This window comes from Eucyclogobius newberryi, unplaced genomic scaffold, assembly GCF_026437365.1.
Source record: "Eucyclogobius newberryi isolate DKJ021-1_F unplaced genomic scaffold, fEucNew1.0.hap1 SCAF_5, whole genome shotgun sequence".
NCBI classification, from domain to species: Eukaryota; Metazoa; Chordata; class Actinopteri; order Gobiiformes; family Gobiidae; genus Eucyclogobius; species Eucyclogobius newberryi.
In genome coordinates, this window is record NW_027316167.1 from 43639295 (window position 1) to 43663873 (window position 24579).

General features: G+C 47.0%; 1 protein-coding gene across 1 annotated transcript; it reads left to right on the forward strand.

Annotated features, from left to right (window-relative positions):
- The first annotated feature begins 362 nt into the window (after positions 1 to 362).
- Positions 363 to 17754, forward strand: LOC140381041 (hyaluronan and proteoglycan link protein 3-like). The gene is made up of 6 exons (XM_072465057.1): positions 363 to 421; positions 4540 to 4691; positions 9333 to 9555; positions 11581 to 11726; positions 12271 to 12573; positions 17435 to 17754. Exons 2-6 carry the CDS (start codon positions 4562 to 4564, stop codon positions 17728 to 17730), a joined length of 1098 nt encoding a protein of 365 aa, XP_072321158.1. The 5' UTR covers positions 363 to 421; positions 4540 to 4561; the 3' UTR covers positions 17731 to 17754.
- Positions 17755 to 24579: the final 6825 nt, after the last annotated feature.

Consider the following 24579-nt stretch of genomic DNA (forward strand, 5'->3'; position numbering starts at 1 on the left):
TTGGGTGAACTGAAAAGATAGAATATTTTATTTTGAATTGCTATGGCAACGCTCCAAACTTCTCATCATTCTGAAACCCATGGATACAGTTTGACTTTTGGTTAGAGTTTGTTGCATTTGGAGCTTTTTGTGGGGCATTTGTTTCTCAAATGGAAACAGGAGCCTCGTCTCAGACTCTGCCCCGGGGCTTTATGGGAGTTACGCCGCTGCAGCCAATCCGTGCGCTCCCCCGCGTCCTCCCGCAGGTACAGCACAATCTCCACCGTGATCTCCCGCGTGATCTGCAGCACTCCGGAGCAGAGTGACACCCGCGGACACGTCCTGGTCCTTCCGCTCCCGTTTAGGAGACGAGCCGCACGGGACTTTGACGCAAACACGCGCCACCTGGCGTCTGAGCAGCAGAACTCTGCAGAACAGAAAGGTGAGAAATTCTCAGTCCAAGTTAGCTTTATATAATAAAGTCCTGTACAAAGTATTTAAGTTTGAAGTTTCAAGTCGTAAATGGCATTTTATAATCTCATTCTTCCACTTGAATGATAACGGAAGCTGCCGAACGTAAACGAAGATCACTCACCTTCAAAACAAAAGCTTGAAGATATTTCTCACCAGAATAAAATTGTAAAATAGTATTAATAAGCTATTTTGATGATACGTGAAGATTAAGGCTCCCCGAATTATAAAACTGCAGGAACTCAGTCATTTTGACTGTTCCCATTCAAACCACTGGAGTTCTGAGGGGAGTAACTGCCATAGAATGTTGGTTGCTTGGCAACGGCAAATTGTTACATGTAAAAGTTACGTTGAAAGGACTTCTCAAATCTCACTTAAAATGGTAAATGTTCTCAAAAGCATGAACATAGAAATTACATTAACGAAAGTCAAAAAGTGAGGAATACCAAAAATGTAACATCATGTATGTTCATGTAACATCATGTATGTTCATTTAACATCATGTATGTTCTATGTAACATTATGTATGTTCATGTAACATCATGTATGTTCTATGTAACATCATGTATGTTCATTTAACATCATGTATGTTCTATGTAACATTATGTATGTTCATGTAACATCATGTATGTTCTATGTAACATCATGTATGTTCTATGTAACATCATGTATGTTCTATGTAACATCATGTATGTTCTATGTAACATCATGTATGTTCTATGTGACATCATGTATGTTCATGTAACATCATGTATGTTCATGTAACATCATGTATGTTCTATGTAACATCATGTATGTTCTATGTAACATCATGTATGTTCTATGTAACATCATGTATGTTCTATGTGACATCATGTATGTTCTATGTGACATCATGTATGTTCTATGTAACATCATGTATGTTCTATGTAACATCATGTATGTTCTATGTAACATCATGTATGTTCTATGTAACATCATGTATGTTCTATGTGACATCATGTATGTTCATGTAACATCATGTATGTTCTATGTAACATTATGTATGTTCATGTAACATCATGTATGTTCATGTAACATCATGTATGTTCATGTAACATCATGTATGTTCATTTAACATCATGTATGTTCTATGTAACATTATGTATGTTCATGTAACATCATGTATGTTCTATGTAACATCATGTATGTTCTATGTAACATCATGTATGTTCTATGTAACATCATGTATGTTCTATGTGACATCATGTATGTTCTATGTGACATCATGTATGTTCATGTAACATCATGTATGTTCTATGTAACATCATGTATGTTCTATGTAACATCATGTATGTTCTATGTGACATCATGTATGTTCTATGTAACATTATGTATGTTCATGTAACATCATGTATGTTCATGTAACATCATGTATGTTCATGTAACATCATGTATGTTCATGTAACATCATGTATGTTCAATGTAACATTATGTATGTTCATGTAACATCATGTATGTTCATTTAACATCATGTATGTTCTATGTAACATTATGTATGTTCATGTAACATCATGTATGTTCATGTAACATCATGTGTGTTCATGTAACATCATGTATGTTCATGTAACATTATGTATGTTCATGTAACATCATGTATGTTCATTTAACATCATGTATGTTCTATGTGACATCATGTATGTTCTATGTGACATCATGTATGTTCTATGTAACATTATGTATGTTCATGTAACATCATGTATGTTCTATGTGACATCATGTATGTTCATGTAACATCATGTATGTTCATGTAACATCATGTATGTTCATGTAACATCATGTATGTTCATGTAACATCATGTATGTTCTATGTGACATCATGTATGTTCATGTAACATCATGTATGTTCATTTAACATCATGTATGTTCATTTAACATCATGTATGTTCTATGTAACATCATGTATGTTCTATGTAACATCATGTATGTTCTATGTGACATCATGTATGTTCTATGTAACATCATGTATGTTCATGTAACATCATGTATGTTCATTTAACATCATGTATGTTCTATGTAACATCATGTGTGTTCTATGTAACATCATGTATGTTCTATGTGACATCATGTATGTTCATGTAACATCATGTGTGTTCTATGTGACATCATGTATGTTCTATGTGACATCATGTATGTTCTATGTGACATCATGTGTGTTCATGTAACATCATGTATGTTCTATGTAACATCATGTATGTTCTATGTAACATCACGTATGTTCATGTAACATCATGTGTGTTCTATGTGACATCATGTATGTTCTATGTGACATCATGTATGTTCTATGTAACATCATGTGTGTTCTATGTGACATCATGTATGTTCTATGTGACATCATGTATGTTCTATGTAACATCACGTATGTTCATGTAACATCATGTGTGTTCTATGTGACATCATGTATGTTCTATGTGACATCATGTATGTTCTATGTGACATCATGTGTGTTCATGTAACATCATGTATGTTCTATGTAACATCATGTATGTTCTATGTAACATCACGTATGTTCATGTAACATCATGTGTGTTCTATGTGACATCATGTATGTTCTATGTGACATCATGTATGTTCATGTAACATCATGTATGTTCATGTAACATCATGTATGTTCATGTAACATCATGTATGTTCAATGTAACATTATGTATGTTCATGTAACATCATGTATGTTCATTTAACATCATGTATGTTCTATGTGACATCATGTATGTTCTATGTAACATTATGTATGTTCATGTAACATCATGTATGTTCTATGTGACATCATGTATGTTCATGTAACATCATGTATGTTCATTTAACATCATGTATGTTCTATGTAACATCATGTATGTTCTATGTAACATCATGTATGTTCTATGTGACATCATGTATGTTCTATGTAACATCATGTATGTTCATGTAACATCATGTGTGTTCTATGTAACATCATGTGTGTTCTATGTGACATCATGTATGTTCTATGTGACATCATGTATGTTCTATGTGACATCATGTGTGTTCATGTAACATCATGTATGTTCTATGTAACATCACGTATGTTCATGTAACATCATGTGTGTTCTATGTGACATCATGTATGTTCTATGTGACATCATGTATGTTCTATGTAACATCACGTATGTTCATGTAACTGTGGCGGGGGCGGGGGGTACACTGTGGCGGGGCGGGGGGGTACACTGTGGCGGGGCAGGGTTGGGGGTACACTGTGGCGGGGCGGGGGGTACACTGTGGCGGGGCGGGGGGTACACTGTGGCGGGGCAGGGTTGGGGGTACACTGTGGCGGGGCGGGGGGTACACTGTGGCGGGGCGGGGGGTACACTGTGGCGGGGCGGGGGGTACACTGTGGCGGGGCAGGGTTGGGGGTACGCTGTGGCGGGGCGGGGGGTACACTGTGGCGGGGCAGGGTTGGGGGTACACTGTGGCGGGGCGGGGGGTACACTGTGGCGGGGCAGGGTTGGGGGTACGCTGTGGCGGGGCGGGGGGTACACTGTGGCAGGGCTCTGAATCAGCTACAAATCTCTTAATAGTTCGATATCCGAATATCCAGGGGAAAGTGAGGGGTAAAAGGGGAGGGGCTCTTGGCTGGGGGAGGAGTCCGTCACCGTCTACAGAGCAGGTAACAGTGTGGGAGAGAGTCTGAGAAACTCCATGTTTGAACGCAGTAAATATACGTATTTTGGGGTTTTGGACATTATTCCTCACTGTAAATATTTAGCACTATTTTTCACTATTTTTGCACTTCGGAGTTTGGAACAATAAATCCACCTGAGCACTTGGAATTCACCTTTTGCCTATTTTTTTTAAAAATAGAGCCCCGCTGCACATATAAATCAAACTGTTGTCTGTGGACGCTCTGGCTCCTCCCTCTCTCAGAGTGTCAGGACGAGCCTGGTCTGATGTAACAGCCTCATGTGTGAGTGCTTCTGGCGACCTCTGCTGGTGAGCGCTGTAAAAAGTCACACAAGGATGAATGGAATGCTTTGAAACATGTTTTAATAATTTGTGTGAGGATTCTGTTTCATGGTTGTTATGGGCGACACTGAGCCACAGTCTGTGTCTCCACAGGCCCAGAGTGAAGTGCCACACAATGGGCCGGTCCCTCCAGGCTCTGCTCTGGTTTGGGGCCCAGCTGCTGCTCCCACTGTGGGCCAAGCCGGTCACACAAAGGCCCATCACCTTTTACTACCAGGACCTCATCACCGGCCTCAGCAGGACAGGTACTGGACAATTCTCCTTTATCAGACAATAACAGGGAAGAGATGGAACAAGATCATTACAATAATAATGAATTATAAAAAATAGAATCATCTCTCACCTGTGGTGTGGAAAACTAAACCATCATGTGTTTTTTTCTAACTGTGTGAATGTTAAACAGGCCCTGACCCTGTCCATCTGTCCAGCTGCAGCTCTACAATCCGGCCGATTCTTCAATAATCTGGGAAATATTTTTTATGTATTACTTTGGGGAAAATTGTGTTCTTTTTGTAATTGTATTTGGGTTATGTAATGCCCATGGGAGGGGCATTCGTGTATAAAAGCGGGGCCATTTTAGCTGCCAGTGAGTTGGAGTGTGGCAGAGTGGGCAACACATGTGCAGCACAGAAAAACCTAAAGGCTTTTCTTCTTCAGTCTGACATTGGGGGATCTTGGGGTCACTGTAAAGCCGGATGTCTGGTCTGGGTCGTCCTTATAAGCTGCCCTTGCTAACCCTGCTAACCCTGCTAACCCTCTGAGTAGTGACTGTGCCAGTGTCCAGGTGCTGGTGTGGCTTGTGCCACCGAGGGCCTGTGGAAGTCCTGGATGGCCCTGGTGCTGCTCTGGCAGCTCGGCACTCTGACCCTGAATCCTCTCTCTGAACTCTGAAAGCCTTTTTCCTGCTTTGCTGTCACTCCAGGAAACTATTCATAATTGCCAGCAGCCATTTACAAAGAGCAAAGGAAAAAAATGACATATTTACAGGTTGACGTCACTAACTCGAGTCTTAGAGGCCTACACAGGGTGAGGATTAGGCCCATTCATATCCTGACCTCACTCTCCTTTGACATCTCCCTGGAGACCTACTGCCAGCAGTTCAAGTCGACCATTGTTCCCTCCTGTGAGAACCCGACTGAAACCACCGGCTGGAGTCCTTCTACCATCGCATTGGAGAGGCCATTATCCTGGAACAACTCCTCCATGTTCTTCCTGGAGAAGTGAGAACCTGGGTGAAGGAGCACGAGCCTCAGACGGGCTGCAGTTATGGTCCCTCCAGTACATCAATGTGGGAGGAGTGATGTCATCTCAGACAATTCTGCTCGATGACCAGCCCCTCCCCCGAGGTCGTGAGGCGAGAGTCCAGTCAGGAACTGTTGCAGTGAATGGACAAAGGGGGAACGCTTTGCTGGACGTTGGTAGCTTCATGTCTCTAGTTGGACAGGACTTGGTCCCGTTGGGCAGCATTATAACCTGCAAGAGGACATTGTGTGTGCCCATGGCGACAAGCACCTCCCACTGCTGACCGGACAGTGGACACTGCTTGTGTTCCTCTCCTGTCTTGAAAAGTACAGATTCCTGGTCCAAGTGGATGCCTCAGCTGTAGATCTTCTTGCTCAAGGAGACACAGGGGAGGAGCAATCCATTCTCTATTTGAGCCGCAAGATGCTACCAAGATGCTACCAAGATGCTACCAAGATGCTACCAAGATGCTACCAAGGGGGAAACTCGGGTTAGGGTTGGTTTAACTGCCGTTGAAAAGGAGGGACTGGAGAGTCTTGGGTACGACCTCTTGGGACGAGAGGTCGACCTGGAAATGGACACAGAGTGTGACCTGTGTTTTTCTAACGTGTGAATATTAAACCGGCCGGGAAATGTGCAAATGTCACCGAACAGGAACGGCCGCTAAGCACCCGGGCTCTGGCTCACACTCTGGCTCAGGCTCTGGCTCTGGCTCTGGCTTTGGCTCTGGCTCACGCTCTGGCTCTGGCTCTGGCTCTGGCTCACGCTCTGGCTCTGGCTCTGGCTCTGGCTCTGGCTCACGCTCTGGCTCTGGCTCTGGCTCTGGCTCACACTCTGGCTCTGGCTCACACTCTGGCTCACACTCTGGCTCTGGCTCTGGCTCTGGCTCACGCTCTGGCTCTGGCTCTGGCTCTGGCTCACGCTCTGGCTCTGGCTCTGGCTCTGGCTCTGGCTCTGGCTCTGGCTCACGCTCTGGCTCTGGCTCTGGCTCTGGCTCTGGCTCACACTCTGGCTCACACTCTGGCTCTGGCTCTGGCTCACACTCTGGCTCTGGCTCTGGCTCTGGCTCTGGCTCACACTCTGGCTCTGGCTCTGGCTCACGCTCTGGCTCTGGCTCTGGCTCTGGCTCACGCTCTGGCTCTGGCTCTGGCTCTGGCTCACGCTCTGGCTCTGGCTCTGGCTCTGGCTCTGGCTCTGGCTCACACTCTGGCTCTGGCTCTGGCTCTGGCTCTGGCTCTGGCTCTGGCTCTGGCTCTGGCTCTGGCTCTGGCTCTGGCTCTGGCTCTGGCTCACACTCTGGCTCTGGCTCTGGCTCACACTCTGGCTCACACTCTGGCTCTGGCTCTGGCTCTGGCTCTGGCTCTGGCTCTGGCTCACACTCTGGCTCTGGCTCTGGCTCTGGCTCTGGCTCTGGCTCTGGCTCAGGCTCTGGCTCTGGCTCTGGCTCACACTCTGGCTCTGGCTCTGGCTCTGGCTCTGGCTCTGGCTCTGGCTCTGGCTCTGGCTCTGGCTCTGGCTCAGGCTCTGGCTCTGGCTCTGGCTCTGGCTCTGGCTCTGGCTCTGGCTCTGGCTCTGGCTCTGGCTCACACTCTGGCTCTGGCTCTGGCTCACACTCTGGCTCACACTCTGGCTCTGGCTCACACTCTGGCTCTGGCTCTGGCTCTGGCTCTGGCTCAGGCTCTGGCTCTGGCTCTGGCTCACACTCTGGCTCTGGCTCTGGCTCACACTCTGGCTCACACTCTGGCTCTGGCTCACACTCTGGCTCTGGCTCTGGCTCTGGCTCTGGCTCTGGCTCTGGCTCTGGCTCTGGCTCACACTCTGGCTCAGGCTCTGGCTCGAGCCGGCCGCGTCTCGCTTTTGCTCCAGCTTCAGCTCAGATTCCTCTGCAGGGGAGACTTAGAATGGGATAGACCTTATGATTATGGAAAAGCAGGACTAAAGCAGGACTAAAACAGGACTAAAGCAGGACTAAAGCAGGACTAAAGCAGGTATAAAGCAGGTTTAAAGCAGGTCTAAAACAGGTCTAAAGCAGGACTAAAGCAGGACTAAAGCAGGACTAAAGCAGGTCTAAAGCAGGACTAAAGCAGGACTAAAGCAGGACTAAAGCAGGTCTAAAGCAGGACTAAAGCAGGACTAAAGCAGGTCTAAAGCAGGTCTAAAGCAGGACTAAAGCAGGTCTAAAGCAGGTCTAAAACAGGTCTAAAGCAGGTCTAAAGCAGGTCTAAAACAGGACTAAAGCAGGACTAAAGCAGGTCTAAAACAGGACTAAAGCAGGACTAAAGCAGGTCTAAAACGGGTCTAAAACAGGACTAAAGCAGGACTAAAGCAGGACTAAAGCAGGACTAAAGCAGGACTAAAGCAGGTCTAAAGCAGGTCTAAAACAGGTCTAAAACAGGACTAAAGCAGGACTAAAGCAGGACTAAAGCAGGTCTAAAGCAGGTCTAAAACAGGTCTAAAACAGGACTAAAGCAGGACTAAAGCAGGACTAAAGCAGGTCTAAAGCAGGTCTAAAACAGGACTAAAGCAGGACTAAAGCAGGTCTAAAGCAGGTCTAAAACAGGTCTAAAACAGGACTAAAGCAGGACTAAAGCAGGACTAAAGCAGGACTAAAGCAGGTCTAGGGCAGGTCTAAAGCAGGACTAAAGCAGGACTAAAGCAGGTCTAAAGCAGGTCTAAAACAGGACTAAAGCAGGTCTAAAGCAGGTCTAAAGCAGGTCTAAAGCAGGTCTAGGGCAGGACTAAAGCAGGACTAAAACAGGTCTAAAGCAGGTCTAGGGCAGGTCTAGGGCAGGACTTTACTTACTTATATTTAATATCCGGTAGCTATTCATTGTTCAGTGTCAGATGTTTGTGTTGCTCCAGGACAAGTTCATATGTCTGTGAATCATGTTCATTGACAAATGGCAATAAACTTTATTCTGATTCTGATATTTACAATCAGACGCATATTCATGGAGAATTGAGCTTATGAGTTCAGACGCGCCTAAAACAGAAGTGCACATGTCCCGGGACGAGACCGCGGTCCATCTTTATTAACCAGACATGTGGGACACCCGCACATCACGCACGTACCGTGGACTCGCGCAGATCTTTTAAGCAACGAAGAAGCCCGTAAACACGCTGTCCTCCAGTGCCACGGCGCGTTAAGTTCCTCGTTGTCGAGCGGACTCCCAAGCGCACGCTGCTTACGCATGTTACGTTTACACCAAATCATCAATGAAGCTGTTATTTCCAGCATCACACGTTCTGCTTTGACCCCCTGCAGTACCCTCGCGTACCTCCTAGTGGTACGCGTACCCCTGGTTGAGAAACACTGCCATAGAGGCTTGAACACAAGCAGAGCTGCATTAAAGTCTATTCTCAGAGAACGGAGAGAACGTGTGATTTTGGTCTGGCTCAGGGAATGAACCCATGATCTCCTTGTTGTGAGGCGAAAGCGCTCACCACTCGGCCACTGTGAACCCTCTGCAACTTTAATACAATTCAAATGCATTTGCATAATATTATGGAATTTTGTTAATTTCTGCTAACTGAGTCTTGACCTCTCCTCATTAAAAAAAAAACCTTGGTACATAGATATGAACCATAAACCAGTCCATGTCTTCTAATGCAGTATATATAAAGCAGTGTTCTGTCCCCTGCAGTGGACGTGAATGGTGTCCAGCTCCATATAGACTCGCCTCAGTCCACAGTGAGTGGTCAGAAGGACGGGGAGGCCACTCTGCCTTGCCACTTCTGGTTCGAGCCTGACGTGAGTCACCCAAAACGGGTCCGGATCAAGTGGTCCAAAGTATCGTCAGCCAGAGAGCCAGAGACTGATGTTCTGGTTGCTATAGGAACACACAGCCGCAGCTACGGAGACTACAGGTGAGTGCGCCAAGCTAAACAGTTCTGTTTTTGAGTTCTAATATATTTTCCTCATTGAAACATGGGGTCTTCCCAAATGGCGCTCGTCAGTCCATTGCTTTGTTGAAACAAACCCAAACTCAAGGAAAAAGAAGCTTGGAGGGATTTCAAATACTTTGACATCCATGCAGCCTAAATTCACAGATTACATTAAGACAAAAATCACCTCAAGCCAGCTGGCCCCTCAAGGTAACTGCTGTGATTTTGGTTTGAATGTAATTGAGTAAAATGAGGAATTGGGTGGAGAACTCAAGACGAGACACCTTTGACATTTTCTTAGTTGGTGACATAATATGTCACCAACATATGTTACCTTAATATTGTGAAGGTAAAAAACACGTATTTAAAATAACAGCAGAAGCAGACTTCTCAAATAAATACAGATCTGGGGAGAAGAACAGCAAAGTGTGGCCAGATGATCCAATATGTGGACACCAGGAATTGACACTTTATGAGACATTTTCGTTCTTATGATACTATTCTTATGGAGGCGACGTAGCCATATGTTTAAGGTCATTTGTTTTTTTGCCATCACGTGCATTCGGTCAAGGGCCTAATGTTCAGTCTCGTGTAGGGTCATCATCGTGTTCAGTAAAGAGCACCCTGGTATAAAGAGCATGTTCTTAACCCTTTCCAGATCATTCATTTCTCCTCTTAAGCGACGCTGACTTGATTTCTTGTTTTACCGACTTTTTTGTATTATACGAAATAAAAATAATCACCAATCGAATAAAATGTATACATTTACATACTCTCGCTAGGTGTCACCACCAACCGGAAAGTCCTATAACCTCAAAAAAATCTAAATATATGGCATTTTTTTCATCAACCATTGTATTAAATCTATGTCATTTTGACAGTGGGTGTGATGAGGTTGACAATGATGCTGAGGAAATCCAGTCCCTACAGAGACAGTACTCTATTGTTCGCCCTATTTGCTCTGCATGCTGTCTACAGGGCAAACAGCCTGTAGCAGGGGCAGCAACAGTGTCAAAAGGAAGAAATAGTAAAAAGTAATAGACATAAGTGTTCTGGATTATTAAGACTATAAAGTTCCTCTAAGGTTTGAAGTTGAATGTTTCTAATGTTAGTTCTTGATTTGTTGAAATCCTTGGAGCTTTAAATGTTTTGTTGATATTAAATAAAGAACACAAACTCATGTATCAATGATTTCTTTGTTTATTGTACAGACACTACATTTCTTGTCAAATGACGGTTTTGCCAGGTGATTATTTTTATTTTTATTTTCCCACCCGGTGTCCAATGATCTCCCGGAAAAAAACGGTAAAACTAAAGATCAAGTCAGTGTGGCCTTAGATTTGCTATTTCCTCTTGCATTGGAGGACTCCCCTTCTTGGTATGTTTATCTAGAGCATTGCTAGTTTTTCTTTCAGTCAATTTAGCTTTTTCCTTTCTTTTTTGCCAAAGCTTTGGCTATAATTTGTCTTTGTTGAAAATAAGTCTATTCTAGAGCAGATTGTACATGAATTAAAAACATGGGTGTATTGGCGTGCGCTGGGGTTCATCTCCCTTCAGATATAAACCATTTACCTCATTCTCACTCCTGATTCATTTTGCGCCCGTAAAAGCTTCACTTCAGCTCAGTTTCCTCAACCTGTGGCGGCTGCACCCATCCACCTTCCCTCATCAAAACTTGTGCTACAAGTGTAGTTTATTTTTGAAATATAGGCATTATTTTAAGCTAGGAAATAAAAAACACCAAAGCCAAAGTTCCATAACTTTCAAAAGCCAATGATGCATATGTCCACTTTGAGACGGGGCAGGTGCTCCTTTTTCAAATTACGTATTTTTATTTGCAATTGGCTCTTTTTGCTACCGATTTAAATGTTATTATTGGACCATATACTTGATTTTTTAATTTCACATATCTTTAAAATTGTAATTCATATTGTATATAGCCCTTTTTCTATTCTTCCCATCTATAATGGTACAGTGTCATCTCTGCTCTGGTTTCTGTGTGTCCAGCGGGCGTGTCCACCTGTCACATGGCTCAGAAGGGGACGCCTCATTGGTCATATCCACGCTGCAGCTGAACGACACCGGCTTGTACCGCTGTGAGGTGGTGGGCGGGCTGGAGGATCAAAGCACCTCCATTCACCTGGAACTGCACGGTAACCACTGCTCCAGGAGCCTGTCCTGCACGGGGAGCCTGTCCTGCACCAGGAGCCTGTCCTGAACGGGGAGCCTGTACTGCACCAGGAGCCTGTGCTGCACCAGGAGCCTGTCCTGCACCAGGAGCCTGTGCTGCACCAGGACCCTGTCCTGCACCAGGGGCCTGTACTGCACCAGGGGCCTGTGCTGCACCAGGAGCCTGTGCTGCACCAGGAGCCTGTGCTGCACCAGTGACACCTGCCCCTGTCACACTGCAGTGTGACCGGTGCACGCGTGATCGGTGCACGTGTGACCGGTGCACACGTGACCGGTCCACGTGTGACCGGTCCACGCGTGAGTGACCGGTGCACATGTGACCGGTGCATGTGTGACCAGTGCATGTGTGACCGGTGCATGTGTGACCGGTGCACGTGTGACCGGTGCATGTGTGACCGGTGCACGTGTGAGTGACCGGTGCACATGTGACCGGTGCATGTGTGACCGGTGCATGTGTGACAGGTGCATGTGTGACAGGTGCATGTGTGACAGGTGCATGTGTTGCAGGCGTGGTCTTCCCGTACCAGCACCCTCAGGGCCGGTATCACCTGAGTTTCGCGGGTGCTCAGCAGGCCTGCACAGAGCAGGATGCCACCCTGGCCACCTTCTCCCAGCTGTATGAGTCCTGGAGGGAGGGTCTGCACTGGTGTAACGCGGGCTGGCTGGCAGATGGGACCGTGCAGTACCCCATCACACGGCCCCGGGGCAACTGTGGGGGCCCCGGAGTGGCCCCAGGAGTTCGCAGCTATGGGAAGAGACATCGTCACCAGCACCAATACGATGTCTTCTGCTTCTCATCTGCATTCTCTGGTACAAACTCACAATGATGAGGCTTCACCGGACAGGGGAGTGTAGCGTGACATGTGGATGAGGCTTCACCGGACAGGGGAGTGTAGCGTGACATGTGGATGAGGCTTCACTGGACAGGGGAGTGTAGCGTGACATGTGGATGAAGCTTCACTGGACAGGGGAGTGTAGCGTGACATGTGGATGAGGCTTCACCGGACAGGGGAGTGTAGCGTGACATGTGGATGAGGCTTCACTGGACAGGGGAGTGTAGCGTGACATGTGGATGAAGCTTCACTGGACAGGGGAGTGTAGCGTGACATGTGGATGAAGCTTCACTGGACAGGGGAGTTCAGCGTGACATGTGGATGAGGCTTCACTGGACAGGGGAGTGTAGCGTGACATGTGGATGAAGCTTCACTGGACAGGGGAGTTCAGCGTGACATGTGGATGAGGCTTCACTGGACAGGGGAGTGTAGCGTGACATGTGGATGAAGCTTCACCGGACAGGGGAGTGTAGCGTGACATGTGGATGAAGCTTCACTGGAGAGGGGAGTGTAGCGTGACATGTGGATGAAGCTTCACTGGACAGGGGAGTGTAGCGTGACATGTGGATGAGGCTTCACTGGACAGGGGAGTGTAGCGTGACATGTGGATGAAGCTTCACTGGACAGGGGAGTGCAGCGTGACATGTGGATGAAGCTTCACTGGACAGGGGAGTGTAGCGTGACATGTGGATGAGGCTTCACTTGACAGGGGAGTGTAGCGTGACATGTGGATGAAGCTTCACTGGAGAGGGGAGTGTAGCGTGACATGTGGATGAAGCTTCACTGGACAGGGGAGTGTAGCGTGACATGTGGATGAGGCTTCACCGGACAGGGGAGTGTAGCGTGACATGTGGATGAAGCTTCACCGGACAGGGGAGGGCAGCGTGACATGTGGATGAAGCTTCACCGGACAGGGGAGTGTAGCGTGACATGTGGATGAAGCTTCACTGGACAGGGGAGTGCAGCGTGACATGTGGATGAGGCTTCACCGGACAGGGGAGTGCAGCGTGACATGTGGATGAGGCTTCACCGGACAGGGGAGTGTAGCGTGACATGTGGATGAAGCTTCACCGGAAGGGGAGTGCAGCGTGACATGTGGATGAGGCTTCACTGGACAGGGGAGTGCAGCGTGACATGTGGATGAAGCTTCACTGGACAGGGGAGTTCAGCGTGACATGTGGATGAGGCTTCACTGGACAGGGGAGTGCAGCGTGACATGTGGATGAAGCTTCACTGGACAGGGGAGTGCAGCATGACATGTGGATGAGGCTTCACTGGACAGGGGAGTGTAGCGTGACATGTGGATGAAGCTTCACCGGACAGGGGAGTGTAGCGTGACATGTGGATGAAGCTTCACTGGACAGGGGAGTGCAGCGTGACATGTGGATGAAGCTTCACTGGACAGGGGAGTGTAGCGTGACATGTGGATGAAGCTTCACTGGACAGGGGAGTGTAGCGTGACATGTGGATGAAGCTTCACTGGACAGGGGAGTGCAGCGTGACATGTGGATGAAGCTTCACTGGACAGGGGAGTGTAAAGTGACATGTGGATGAGGCTTCACTGGACAGGGGAGTGTAGCGTGACATGTGGATGAAGCTTCACTGGACAGGGGAGTGCAGCGTGACATGTGGATGAAGCTTCACTGGACAGGGGAGTGTAAAGTGACATGTGGATGAGGCTTCACTGGACAGGGGAGTGCAGCGTGACATGTGGATGAAGCTTCACTGGACAGGGGAGTGCAGCGTGACATGTGGATGAAGCTTCACTGGACAGGGGAGTGTAAAGTGACATGTGGATGAGGCTTCACTGGACAGGGGAGTGCAGCGTGACATGTGGATGAAGCTTCACTGGACAGGGGAGTGCAGCGTGACATGTGGATGAAGCTTCACTGGACAGGGGAGTGTAAAGTGACATGTGGATGAGGCTTCACTGGACAGGGGAGTGTAGCGTGACATGTGGATGAAGCTTCACTGGACAGGGGAGTGTAGCGTGACATGTGGATGAGGCTTCACCGGACAGGGGAGTGTAGCGTGACATGTGGATGAAGCTTCACTGGACAGGGGAGTACAGCGTGACATGTGGATGAAGCTTCACTGGACAGGGGAGTGTAAAGTGACATGTGGATGAGGCTTCACTGGACAGGGGAGTGTAGCTTGACATGTGGATGAAGCTTCACTGGACAGGGGAGTACAGCGTGACATGTGGATGAGGCTTCACTGGACAGGGGAGTGTAGCGTGACATGTGGATGAAGCTTCACTGGACAGGGGAGTGCAGCGTGACATGTGGATGAAGCTTCACTGGACAGGGGAGTGTAAAGTGACATGTGGATGAGGCTTCACTGGACAGGGGAGTGCAGCGTGACATGTGGATGAAGCTTCACTGGACAGGGGAGTGTAAAGTGACATGTGGATGAGGCTTCACTGGACAGGGGAGTGCAGCGTGACATGTGGATGAAGCTTCACTGGACAGGGGAGTGTAAAGTGACATGTGGATGAGGCTTCACTGGACAGGGGAGTGTAGCGTGACATGTGGATGAAGCTTCACTGGACAGGGGAGTGTAGCGTGACATGTGGATGAGGCTTCACCGGACAGGGGAGTGTAGCGTGACATGTGGATGAAGCTTCACTGGACAGGGGAGTACAGCGTGACATGTGGATGAAGCTTCACTGGACAGGGGAGTGTAAAGTGACATGTGGATGAGGCTTCACTGGACAGGGGAGTGTAGCGTGACATGTGGATGAAGCTTCACTGGACAGGGGAGTACAGCGTGACATGTGGATGAGGCTTCACTGGACAGGGGAGTGTAGCGTGACATGTGGATGAAGCTTCACTGGACAGGGGAGTGCAGCGTGACATGTGGATGAAGCTTCACTGGACAGGGGAGTGTAAAGTGACATGTGGATGATGCTTCGCTGGACAGGGGAGTGTAGCGTGACATGTGGATGAAGCTTCACTGGACAGGGGAGTGCAGCGTGACATGTGGATGAAGCTTCACTGGACAGGGGAGTGTAAAGTGACATGTGGATGAGGCTTCACTGGACAGGGGAGTGCAGCGTGACATGTGGATGAAGCTTCACTGGACAGGGGAGTGTAAAGTGACATGTGGATGAGGCTTCACTGGACAGGGGAGTGCAGCGTGACATGTGGATGAAGCTTCACTGGACAGGGGAGTGTAAAGTGACATGTGGATGAGGCTTCACTGGACAGGGGAGTGTAGCGTGACATGTGGATGAAGCTTCACTGGACAGGGGAGTGTAGCGTGACATGTGGATGAGGCTTCACCGGACAGGGGAGTGTAGCGTGACATGTGGATGAAGCTTCACTGGACAGGGGAGTGCAGCGTGACATGTGGATGAAGCTTCACTGGACAGGGGTGTGCAGCGTGACATGTGGATGAGGCTTCACCGGACAGGGGAGTGTAGCGTGACATGTGGATGATGCTTCACTGGACAGGGGAGTGTAGCGTGACATGTGGATGAAGCTTCACTGGACAGGGGAGTGCAGCGTGACATGTGGATGAAGCTTCACTGGACAGGGGAGTGCAGCGTGACATGTGGATGAAGCTTCACTGGACAGGGGAGTGCAGCGCGTAAATAAAGGCTTATCTTATAATCACAGGGTCCATCCCACTGCTGGCCTCCCCAGACCCGGTGTGGGAGGAGCCAGAGGTTGTCACAGTGGGGCTAGTTAGCTTAGCTTAGGGATCATCTCAAAATGGGTTGAAGCTGAAAAGACGTAATATTTTTCGTCTTGGGGGGTTGAACCTACATTTTGTCTTTTTGTTGCTTTGAAGGTTCAATACATCGTTGTGTCAGTCATTGTTTAGAAATGCTAAAAAACTCTCTCAGCGACGAGCATTAGGCCGACATTAGGCGGCGGGTGCGGCGCGGAGCACGGGGAGTGCGTACGGGGAGCACTGCGCACCGCGGCCCCTGCGCACGGTGCGTTGTGATCACGGCGCGCAGTGGCCCGTGCGAGGGAGCACCCGCCCCGCTCCCCGCGCTGGCCACGGCGCGCCCTGGACCATGTGGACTGAGTAAACAAACATGCAGTGACATTATTTGGAGAATTCATAACTTTTACTGATAAACTTACCAAAGGATGTTCAGGGACTAAAGGTGAACAGGTCCATCAAGCTACTATCGTTTTATCAACGCCTAACATTTGATGTGAAGCCAGACATGGGGGGGAGGGGCCAGAACATGAGGGGGGGAGGGGCCATAACATGAGGGGGGAGGGGCCAGAACATGAGGGGGGGAGGTGCCAGAGAGAGACGAAAAAAATGACGTCTTTTCAGCTTCAACCCATTTTGAGAAGATCCCTAACCCAGCTCTCTGGCATTGTTCTTGTTCAGTTTTTTTGACATTTTCCTGAAATAAGTGTCCAGGCTCAGGTCAGCAGAACGATCTGATCTCCAGCTGAACTTGTAATAAAGATGGATCAATTGAACAGATTGGACTGCACCTGTCAGACCTGACAGGTGCAGGAGAGAGGCAGCCATCATCCCAGAAGTCTGTACTTACGTTTGAGATGTGTAAATTGTGCTGCTGTAATGTCACATCCCTTTCGAACACTTTCTTCAAAGTTGTAGAAAAAGATTCAGTTGTAGTCGTCTGGAATATGTTTTTTAGTCCAGATGATACAACTGAATGAGGGATTATACACCACATTTCTTCAAAATAAACTTCAGTAGTAGTAATAACCCATTCATCCATATTTCATTATACTATATCTCTTATTTCTTCTTTCCCGTTAAATACTACATATATTTATCAAATAGACTGTCACTGTTGATGGAACCCTAACACTGACCGTTCCACTGCTGTTTGTGTCCAGGGGAAGTGTTCTACCTGCAGCCGGCCCGGGCCATGAGCCTGGCCCAAGCGCAGCGGGCCTGTGTGGAGCAGGGGGCATTGATCGCTAAAGTGGGCCAGCTGTACTCTGCCTGGAGGTTCCAGGGCCTGGACCACTGCCACGCCGGCTGGTTGGCTGACGGAAGCGTCCGCTACGCCATCACCAAACCACGGCAGAACTGTGGCCCTCTGGAGCCCGGGGTGCGCAGCTTCGGCTTCCCCCCGCCCCAGCACAAGTATGGGGTGTACTGTTACAAAGAGCACCATGGATCCCTCTAACCCAGGGGTGTCAAACTCATTTTGGGTCGCGGGCCGAACATAACGTGAAAAATAAAACTATTAAAACTATAAGAAATAAATAGCTTTATATATTATTCATGCAGCAGCAGAAACAGTAACATGGACTTGGTTTTGACAATTCTTTTAAAAGCTGTTTTAAAACCTATAATTGCCTAAAAAAATGTTTTAGGGACTTGTAATAAATACAAAATGTACTGGTGGAATCCATATTAAAGTCATAATTATTTTTCCATTCATTTTTAGGGTAATTTTTAACTTGTTTGTACAAACTGACCCCGATACTTCCCAGAATTATATATTTGACTAGAAATAAGAGGGTTTCTGCTAACCCATCACATGGAAAATCTATTACTGACTATTTGAAATCAATCAAATCAATATTTGAAATCAAAATAGAAAATGTATATTTTCTATTTTGTTTGTATCCATAATAAAATGAATTGTTTCCTCATCAAACCAGAAATCGTATCTTTAATGAAATTGCAAACGTATTCACATGTCACGATGTCACGACGTCACGACGTCACGAAAGCTGAACTCTGTGTCTGAATTTGATGCATACCCAATGCCAAGGTTTGATGATTTGCTGGAGAAGATTGGTTCCGCCAAGTACATAACCACATTGGACCTTTGCAAAGGATACTGGCAAGTGCCCCTCGAGAAGTCCTCACGGGCTTACACAGCATTTCACCAACTGGACTGTCGGTGTAATCCCTCATTCGTCCAGGCGTGTTCAATAGTAGAAAAAGCTTCAGTTGTTTCATCTGGACTCAGCTAGAAAAAATAGACGTTTCGACTCTCATCCAAGAGTCATTGTCAATAAAAGAATTTAGATCGAGAACTCCGATATTAATACTGTTCTGTGGTAAGTCCAACTGGACTGTTTCAGTTTACTGTGATGCCGTTTGGGCTGCATGGAGCACCAGTCAAGTTTCAACGTCTGATGGATCGAGTTCTCCAGGGGTGTGAGCTATTCAGCGCGGCTTATCTCGACGATGTTGTCATCTTCAGCGAGACCTGGGAGGACCATGTCCGACATCTCTCCCAAGTCCTGAAGCAGATCCAGCGAGCCGGTTTTACGCTGAATCCGGCAAAGTGTGAGTGGGCTCGGCAGGAGACACGCTACCTCGGCTACCAGCTGGGTCGAGGGGAGGTGCGGCCTCAGGTCGACAAGGTCGAGGCTATCCTGAAATCTCCGAGGCCATGAACAAAGAAAGAGGTGCGTTCCTTTTTGGGGTTGGCCGGATGGTACCGACGGTTTGTGCCACAGTTCGCAATGATTGCCACTCCGCTTACTGCACTCACCGCCAAAGGCCAGCGAAACCCAGTCGTCTGGACCGAGGACTGTGAGAATGCCTTCAACACCCTCAAAGCTCATCTGTGTTCATCACCGGTGCTGAAGAGTCCAGACTTCACCAAGCGCTTCTTGGTACAAGTGGATGCCTCTATGGTTGGCCTCGGAGCAGTCCTGGCTCAGGGGGAACCTGGAGAGGAGCGTCCAATATTGAGTCGCAAACTCCTGCCACGCGAGACCCGCTACTCTGCTGTAGAGAAAGAGGGCCTTACAATCAAATGGGCGTTGGAGAGCTTGCGCTACTACCTGCTCGGACGAGAGTTTGATCTAGAGACTGATCATAGTGCCCTGACTTGGATCAACACTATGAAGGACAACAATAGTAGCCTGACCAGATGGTATCTCGCACTACAGCCCTTCAGATTCGCCATCCGACACCGTGCCGGCAAGATGAACATTGTTGCTGAGTATTTGTCCAGGTTGCCCCACAGTGTCAACCTTCCGGAAGGGAGGGATAATGTGACGGAGCCAGTCCGTCTTTAACTGGTGTCGCCGCTTATTTGCTGAGCAAGCCCTTCATGCCGCGCGCACTTTCCAACACACACTCATACATTCCCCGCTCCCCGCGTTTCCCTCTGTTTCATTCATTCGCATCAGACGCCACACACGCATCTTTCCCCGCACTCCTCCGTCACTAATCCGCCAAGGGTGCACACTTGCGCGCGTTAGGTTAAGTCTAAGCACACACACGCCAATTGTTACCTGTTTTGTCACGAAGCCGCGCTCCGCCGATGCGTCGCGTTGGGTCGAAACCGAGCCAGGACTTCCTGAAAGTTTAAATGGGCGCTGTTCGCGCCGTGGTGCTGACCATGTGACACCGGGTATTTTATGTGTTTATATTGCTTTATTTTGAACATGTGTATATAATTAATGATGTATTATGTTGTAGGAAGAGGCCACAACAGTTTATTGTCAGTTTATTTGGGATTTGAATTATATAGTTATTTTGCTCAGTGGGAGGGGCAAGTGGGGAATAAAGGCGAGCCGCTCTTGGCTGTGGGAGGAGTCTGTCTCCGACAACAGAGAAGGTAACAGTGTGAGAGAGATAGTCAAAGAGAGAGAGTGAAAGAGAGAGCTAAAGAGTTAAAGTTGAACTCATAGTTGGAACTCTGTAAATATATGTATTTTGGATTTTTGGACCTTTTTTGCTCACTGTATATATTTTTGCACTGTTTCACTATTTTTACACTTTGGTTTTGGCACAATAAATCCACCTGAGCACTTGAAAGCTGACAGCCATTGTTTTGAGAGAGAGCCCCGCTACAGTCCCATATGATAAACATGACACAGAGATATGAACAAGATAAATGCATGAAAATAGCTTAGTCAACCTTCTCCTCACCCTATCTCTAAGGGAGCGTCCAGCCACCCTGCAGAGGGAACTCATTTTGATCTTGTCCTTTTGGTCATTAACCAAAGCTCATGACCACAGGTGAGGGCATTAACGTAGACTAACCCGTAAATCAAGAGCGTAGCATTTCAACTCCGATGCACCTGTCAATCTCACGCTCCATCCTTCACTCACCCGTGAACAAGACCCCGAGATACTTCATCAAATCAATTTATTTTTGTAAGGCCCAAAATCACAACAACATTTGCCTCTGAGGGCCACAGGGAGAAATGAATCAACAATGTCTGTGGTGGCAAGGGACGATGTCCCAGGGTCCTCTGTCCTTAGACTCTCCTTCTCGGCCAGGAAAAAACTACAAAAAAAACCTCTTTGGGGAAAAAGCGTAGAAACCTGGAGGAGTTCCAGTGAAGGAGAGATCCGACTCTCACAGACGGACAGACGGACACAAGGAGACTGGAGCTGGACCCACTCTTCAGGCAGATGAGGGACCGTCTGAGTCGAGCTGGACCCACTCTTCAAGCAGATGAGGGACCGTCTGAGGCGAGCTGGACCCACTCTTCAGGCAGATGAGGGACCGTCCACACAGGGCAGGGACCACTTCACCAGGAGAGGGGCATCTGGGTCCACAGGTCCTCAGGAGTGAGAGAAAGAAAAAGAAGGCGGTGAACAGTTTGCAAGTGGAATTAAAAAATAAATATTGTTTGATAGAATAAGTCAGAAGAAGAGGATAGAGCTCAAGCTGTCATACTTCCCCCAGCACATTTACTCCTAGGGCAGCGGAGCTGAAGCTGTGGGTTTGTGTTTCTGTTCATAACTAGTCTGACCATAAGCGATTTTGAAGAGGAACGTTTTAAGCCTGGACTTAAATGAAGAGACTGTGTCAGCATATTTAACATGGGTCGGGAGCTGATTCCATAACACAGGAGCTTGGGAGCTAAACGCTCTACCTCCTACAGTACTTTTAGAGACTCTTGGCACCACCAGAAGGCCGGCATTCTGAGAGCGAAGAGCTCTGTTTGGATGATATGGTTCTATAGCATCTTTGAGGTAGGATGGGGCCATGTCATTTATGGCTTTGTAGGTCAAGAGTAGAATTTTGAATTTGATTCTAGACTCGACGGGGAGCCAGTGAAGAGACTTCAGCACTGGCGTAATGTGCTCTCTTCTTTTTGTTCCTGTTAGTAATCTTGCTGCTGCATTTTGAACCAGTTGAAAGCTTTTTAATGGAGCTTTTAGGACACGCTGCAAGCAGGAGTTACAGTCTAATCTAGTCGTTACAAATGCATGGATAAGTTTTTCGGCATCACTTTTAGGCAGGATTCTTCTGATTTTGGCGATGTTGCGCAAATGGAAATAGGCTGTTTTACAAGCTTGATTTATATGAGCTTTAAATGAGAGCTCCTGGTCAAATAAGACTCCAAGGTTTCTTACAGTAGAACTGGAGGCTACACTGACATTGTCCAGTGTGACTATCTGCTCAGATAGAGCGTCTTGTAGATGCTTAGGGCCAAGCACAATGACCTCGGTTTTTTCAGGGTTAAGAAGCAGGTAGTTTAGTGTCATCCAGGTTTTTATCTCCTTCACACAAGTACTAAGTCTGTCTACTTGATCGCTCTGATCAGGTTTCATTGATAAATACAGCTGAGTGTCGTCTGCATAGCAGTGGAAGTTAATGCCATGTGACCTGATCATGTGACCTAACGGCAGCATATAAAGAGTAAACAGAATTGGACCGAGTACCGAACCCTGTGGCACACCGTAAATTACTTTAGAGCTTGGTGAGGAGCTCTGGTTTACATTAACAAATTGGAACCTATCAGATAGATAGGATTTAAACCAGCTGAGGGCTGTTCCTCCAACACCTACATCACATTCTAACCTCTGCAGTAGAATGTTGTGGTCAATGGTGTCAAACGCTGCGCTGAGGTCCAACAGAACCAGGACTGAGACCAGTCCATCGTCAGCGGCTAATAACAAATCATTTGTGACTTTAACTAGTGCAGTTTCAGTGCTGTGGAGGGCTCTGAACCCTGCTGTGGTGGGCTCTGAACCCTGCTGTGGTGGGCTCTGGACCCTGCTGTGGTGGGCTCTGGACCCTGCTGTGGTGGGCTCTGGACCCTGCTGTGGTGGGCTCTGGACCCTGCTGTGGTGGGCTCTGGACCCTGCTGTGGTGGGCTCTGGACCCTGCTGTGGTGGGCTCTGAACCCTGACTGGAAAACTTCAAATAAGTTATTGTCCTGCAGGTGGCGACAAAGCTGTTTTACTACAACTTTTTCAAGGATTTTAAAGACGAAGGGAAGATTTGAAATAGGTCTGTAGTTTACCAATAGGTCGGGATCTAGATTAGGCTTTTTCAGAAGAGGTTTAATGACTGCATGTTTGAAGGACGTGGAACATAAACACTTTGGAGTGAAGTATTTATTATATTAAGAATAGAGTCTATAATTAGGGGGAGAATGTCTTTGAGGAGTCTGCTTGGAATGGGGTCTAGGACACAAGTTGAGCTTTTAGAGGACATAATGGCTGAAGTTATCTCTGCTTGATCAGCAGCTGTGAACCTTTCTAGGTTTACAGGTGGATTTATATGGGACGTTAGATTTACAGCTTGGGCTAGTTCAGGGCTAATAGCGGGGGTAATTTCATCTAATTTATCTCTGATTGTTTTTATTTTATTGTTAAAAAATAGGAGGAAATCATCAGAGCTGAGTGTAGCTGGGATTGAGGGCTCTACTGCACTGTGACAGTTTGTTAGCCTAGCTACAGTGCTGAAAAGGAATTTAGTGTTACTTTTGTTGACTTCTATTAGATTTGAATAATATCTGGTTTGGGCCTTACGCAGAGCCTGCTTATAGGACAGCAGGCAACTTTTCCATGCTTTTAGGGATTCTTCTGTGTGAGAGCGACGAAAAAATCCCTCTAACTTTCTAACTCTTTGTTTATGTGAACGCAGTTCTTGGTTGTACCATGGGGAGGCGCGCTTTGGCCTTATGACCTTCTGTTTTAACGGCGCGACAACGTCAAGAGCAGACTTCAGAGAATTCATGGTCAAGTCGACACATTTATCACTTAAACTGGGACTAAAGCTGTTCTCAGCAGGATCACATGACATGATCACATGACATGTCACTGAATATTGGCTCTATTATTTCTTTGAATTTTGAGAGATTTTTCAGATATTGTCCTTTTCATTATAACTTTATTTTGTGGGACTGGATGATCTTTAAGAATAAACTGAAAGGTAATTAGGAAATGCTCTACATGCTGCCGTTGGGTCAGTTGATACGCAGTGAAAATGTGTCCTATCACAATTATGCAGACGACACTCAGATCTATGTTTCACTATCGGTAGGTGACTATGGACCAGTAGATTCACTCTGTCACTGCCTCCAACAGATCAGTTTGTGGATGCAAAACAACTTTCTCCAGCTGAACTCCGACAAGACTGAAATAATCGTTTTTGGCCCACAGAAACAAAGAGAAAGTGTTAGCGGTCACCTCCAGAGTCTCGCTCTAAAACCTACAAACCAAATTAGAAATCTGGGGGTAATAATGGACTCAGACTTGAACTTTAACAGCCACGTCAAATCAATAACATCAGCAGCTTTTTACCATCTAAAAAACATTGCCAAAATCAAAAATATAGTGTCTAAACCAGATTTAGAGAGACTTATCCACACGTTTGTCTCCAGTAGATTAGACTGTAACGGCCTGCTCACTGGTCTCTCCAAACGAGCTGTAAAACAGCTGCAGTACATCCAGAACGCTGCTGCTCGGGTTCTGACCAGAACCAGGAAGTATGATCACATTAGTCCTGTTCTCAGGTCTCTGCACTGGCTCCCTGTGGCTCAGAGAATAGACTTTAAAGCAGCTCTGCTTGTGTACAAGTCTCTCCATGGCCTAGCACCAAAGTACATCTTGGATATGTTAGTGCCATATGAACCATCTCGGACTCTGAGGACCTCAGGGACCGGCCTCCTGCTGGTGCCTAGAGTCAGGACAAAACATGGGGAATCTGCGTTTCAGTTTTTATGCAGCTAAAATCTGGAACAGTCTTCCTGAAGATGTGAGACAGGCTTCTACTCTGACAATGTTCAAATCTAAGCTAAAAACAGTTCACCCTGGA